Here is a 4,739-nt window from a genome sequence, read left to right on the forward strand (position 1 = left end):
CAAGGTGGTTTTTTTTTTTTTTTTTTTTTTTTGTAGGAGGAGGAAAATGCAGCTAAATTTGGCCCAGGGTACTGTCACAAGGATAGCATGGGACTGAAGCTGACTTGCCTGGTGACACACACTCATACAGTATCTGTTAAAAGAACTGGCACTGATATGTCCACAATCTGGCAGGTGCTAATATTTCATAAAAAAGAGAGTGACACAGTGAATTAGCACCAACACCCACCCTCATTCAGGCATAGCACACACAAGTTATGGCCTTAATATTGCCCCCAGTTATGCAAATTAAGACACGAGCTACGATTTGACCCGGTGGGAACACCAGCTGACTTCCTTTATGTACCTTACTTCAAAAGAAACAGTGACTGATTGTCCAAGCATGGAAGGATCTGTGCACCTCATCTCCACCCACAAACATCCACTGCTGCACTGCCATCGAAAATAAGAGATGTTACCAAAGGAAATGTTGCCTTTACACACACACACACACACACACACACACAGGCATATATTTATTTTTTTACATGCAAACACCCAATGCCTGGCGTAAGAGTGATTTGACTGAGAAAACAGGTGCCTACTTGGTACTATAAAACTATAAATCATCCATGTGTCTGGAGGGTAGTGAGTCCTTTAATGCACACTAGGTGTACACAGAGGGGCTTCATTGATTCAAATACACCCTGCAGTCAGTAAGAACAAGGCCACTGTCTCCTGGTACTCAAGCATGCTTTTACTGCTGGTTTTGTTTTACATCAACTTTTCTGATTTCTCAATTGATCTCCATCTTTTTCCTGCTCTCTCTCACACAAACACACTAGTATGATACACAAGCAGAGGAGCAGGAGAGTGTATCAGTAGTCCGCTGAGTTTGATCTTAAATCAGGAACAGGAAATGTGATCTGGGGCTCTGGCCAGTACAAAACACTGTCCCTATTGTCAGCGCACTGATGTGGCTCACACTGGGGAAACACAGGGGACTTTTAAAGGTTATCTGCCCTGGGACAATATTAATACTTTCACAGCTCGCTTGCAGGACAAAGCTCTACCCAAATACCTGATGATGGCCTGATCATTAAGTATGACCTTGACTTTGTTCTGCTTTTTATTATACATGTAAAGGCCTATCAGGGGTCAACAGAGAGGTCAGTAAAGAAGCTGATGCAACAAGCTTTTCTATCAGTGTTTACTCAGCTAGGAATACACTGGAAAGAAGTGATTAATGCGAGTGGAAGGTCCCTCACTGCTCATCTTAGTCATCCACCCAGCAAACAGAAACAACAATCCACTGAATGTTTATTGTTCTCTATTTAAAGGATGAAGACATTAAACACATCCCATCAAGACAAATAATGAATTAATTGGTTAGTTGATTGACAGAGAAATTTACTGACCAACTATTTTGATAATCAATTAATTGTTTTCAAACAATGACACTATTTCCTAGTTCTCAGAGGACCTATAGTTTTTCTTTGGCTGGGTTTGGACTGCTGATCAGAAAAGCAACATCTGCTTGGACTTTAGGAAAGTGTAACATGCATTTTTCACAATTTTTTCAATTTTAAAGGCTAAATAATTAGATGATTAATCAAGAGTGAGTCAGTAGGTTAATCAATGATGAAACAATCGCCTGATGCGGGAGGACAAAACAAGCAATTTGAAGACATCAGCTTGGCTATGGAAAATTATATTTCTGACATTTTATTCACAAAATTAAGTATGGATTACTCAAGAAAATAATCAAGATAATAATCTTTATTTCAGCTGTACTTCTAATTCTGTACATGTACACATGTGTAATAAAAAACAGAGAAGGTCTGATAAGAACGGTATCCGAAGCAGCTACGGGTTTATTGTGCCTTTTGTGTTCATTTAATTTTATTGAATATACTGTATGTCCAATTCAAGAATTTTCCTGAGCCAAATCAGAAACAAGAAAACCAAAACAATCTGCACCCTGCTCCACTTGTTTCCCAGCAGTACAACACTTGTCAAACCATGTGGTATGTCGAATGCTCGGAATACTCTTTAAATAACCATGATCATCTTATGCGTTTCAGATTAGCTGTGAATTCCTCTTAGATTGTAGTTAGCCACTACGGAATGCAAAGTGAAACTCAGCTTCATACCTGAAGATAAAGTCAAACTAACCCTGGCTGCTAGCAACCACACTGCACTGCAACTGTCTGATAGGAAGTGTATGGAGCTTTTGGCACAGATTCCCTTACTGGTAGTTGGGCCAGAGAGTGACTCACAGCTGGTGCCAGGTGTAGGAGGAGAGAGCGACTGTACCTGACACCAAAATGTCTGATGTAAAAAAAAAAAAAAAATGTAAAAAAATCCCCCCACAGACAGAAAGACAGAGTTTCCACATTTATAGTGTGAATACTTTCTTTTTACTAATGTATTGGTGGCTGAGCATCACTCGAATGTTTAATCATATGAGGCTTGTTCAAGACTGTAACAACACCAGGTCCATAGGCTGTCACAAGCTGGGGAGCACAGGGGCCTTTGTGATCAACAGTGTGAGCGACACTGATCATGTAAAGAACTGGTTATTGTGATCAAAGGCGTTTTTCTGTGATACACTTGTGTAAACAATATTTGCACAAAGTAGAGAGAACCACCAGAGGAGCATAGTGGGTGTCAATTCCTTTATGACCCACATGAAACTAATGTAACTGCATTCCCACGACAGCACCGAGGCTATGACCTCATTATGTCCAGAGAGGGAACCTGGACACATGAGAACACTATTACAGGCTTGTGCATGCTTTCATATTCTGGGTACCAAGGGGCTCGGGTGGGATCTAACCAATTTTGTGACTTCTGTCACTTTACAACACACACACACACACACACACACACACACACAGCCACCCACCCTACCGTCCATGAAACAACCAAACATTTGTTGCCTAGTAGTGAATGAGCCAAACTTTTCAGTGACGTTATGGGTAGAAATACATCCAGCAGGAAACTTTACAGTTGCACTCACAATGAGGCCTTAATGCCACAATTATTCACACTAGTTATCACCTTAAAATAGTCTCATTGCCTGTCAGATCAGGATAACTACCAGGGCACTTTGAATTACAGCCAGCTAGTTCAGGCAGCCAACCAAGTATTTTTCTAATTCACACTGCTGCATCTGACACTGACCTCACATGTTCAATTACTCTGCTTTTATAAACGTTTATGTCCCTTTTCAATATGAATAGGAGGGAAATCATCTAACTGCACTGGTGAGGTTTTACACCTGCTCATTTTGGACACAAACCAGAAGAAGGCTTATCTGGATTTAACAGTGTGGTTCACATTTTTATTACAAAACAAAGGGACACTTTTTCTGTTCAAGTATTTCAGCTGACATCTTGCAGGCCTACATAAGAAAGCGGTAAAACAGTTTGAATAACATAAAAATAAAGCAGAAGTCAAATTTAAATAAGAGTTTGCAAGCCTGTAACCCAGTGCCCGTTATCAAATAAACATCGCCTACCTTCTGGAGGTGGAAGTTCAAAAGCGACGTATTTTCAGTTCCATATCGAGGGACTGACACACAGGTTTAAAGTAACAGTCCTAGGTGAGACAAACAAAAGGACCGATAAAAACTTCGTACAACAGCTATTCGCTGTCATATCAGGTCTCTTTTCGACTGAACGGGTCGTTATCGATACGGTTAACTGCTCTGATAACACGGTCCAAACGGCTGGTTCCCTCCGTCAGCGCGCGCCCTGTCAGTTAGCTCAACTCAGCACGCCACAAACTTTAGACCACATATATACTAAGACTGTAGAAGCTGCTACTCACTTATTAGTCTCCTCCTCACCGAGTGTGTCCGTCGGTGGTAGAGACGCTGATTCTTAATGCTGCGAGTGTAACTTTCATCCGAGTGTGCGCTGCTGGTGTGCGGGCTCCATCTGCTGAGCTCAGCCGGGTAAGGATGCTCTCGCTCTGTGGGTGGGTCGGTGTGTGTGTAGCCCTTTGTGTTACATCAGGGATAAGCCGTGATTAGTCTACACCCAGCAACCACGCCGTTCAAATATGTATACAAATACTTCCACAATCTCTCATAATCGGGAAGAACCCAACAGAAAAGTAGCTACCAGGCGCAGAAGTTCCAAACATCGGATGGGTCTAACTTCTGTGGAAAGATTTACAGTAGATCGGAGACAAATGAAAGGAAAATCCTTAATGCTGAAGGGCACAGTGAGGGGATCCATTGGCTCTGGTATGCTTTTTTTTTTTTTTTACAATGAGTGGTAACCTTTGTCCTGTGGTGAAAAATATCCTGGTCTCTTCTAGGATCAAAGTGTCCCCATCCAAAAGGCTGGGGGTCACTGAATGGTTTGATGAGTATAAAGATGATGTGAATCATATGCTGTGGGCTTCACAGTAACTAGATCTCAACCTAGTTGAGCACCTTTGGGAGGTTTTGGACCCACCTGTAAGACAGTGCCTCAACCACCATCATCAAAACACAAAGGGAATATCTTATGGAAGATTTGTCTTCCTCCCTCCATTACAGAAGCTGTCCTGATGACTTGTGATGAGCCCAGCGCCTTACTGACACATTGTGTTTTTCCTTTAATTTGTCACCCATCTGTACGTTTAGGTGAGGCAACATGTGGTACACGTTTATGGTATCAGGTAAGATTACATTCACCTTACAGCAAATTTGATCTGCTTTATGTAGGAAGGTGCTGTACAGCCCCCCAAACCTGTAAGAACATGTA

General features: G+C 41.7%; 1 protein-coding gene across 3 annotated transcripts in view; it reads right to left on the bottom strand.

Annotated features, from left to right (window-relative positions):
* LOC109956219 (histone deacetylase 7-like) overlaps positions 1-4,220 on the bottom strand; it is a 32,426-nt gene extending 28,206 nt beyond the window's left edge. Inside the window, exons 1-2 of one of the 3 annotated variants that reach the window (XM_020593174.1) lie at positions 4,110-4,220; positions 3,814-3,985 (exon numbers count right to left, since the gene is read on the bottom strand). In XM_020593174.1, coding sequence (XP_020448830.1) covers position 3,814 — 1 coding nt within the window. In that variant the 5' untranslated portion in view covers positions 3,815-3,985; positions 4,110-4,220. The other 2 variants (XM_020593175.1, XM_020593176.1) reach the window with 2 other exon arrangements.
* Between the last annotated feature and the right edge of the window lie 519 nt (positions 4,221-4,739).

The sequence above is a fragment of the Monopterus albus genome, unplaced genomic scaffold (assembly GCF_001952655.1).
Source record: "Monopterus albus unplaced genomic scaffold, M_albus_1.0 scaffold18.1, whole genome shotgun sequence".
In the NCBI taxonomy this organism is placed as follows: Eukaryota; Metazoa; Chordata; class Actinopteri; order Synbranchiformes; family Synbranchidae; genus Monopterus; species Monopterus albus.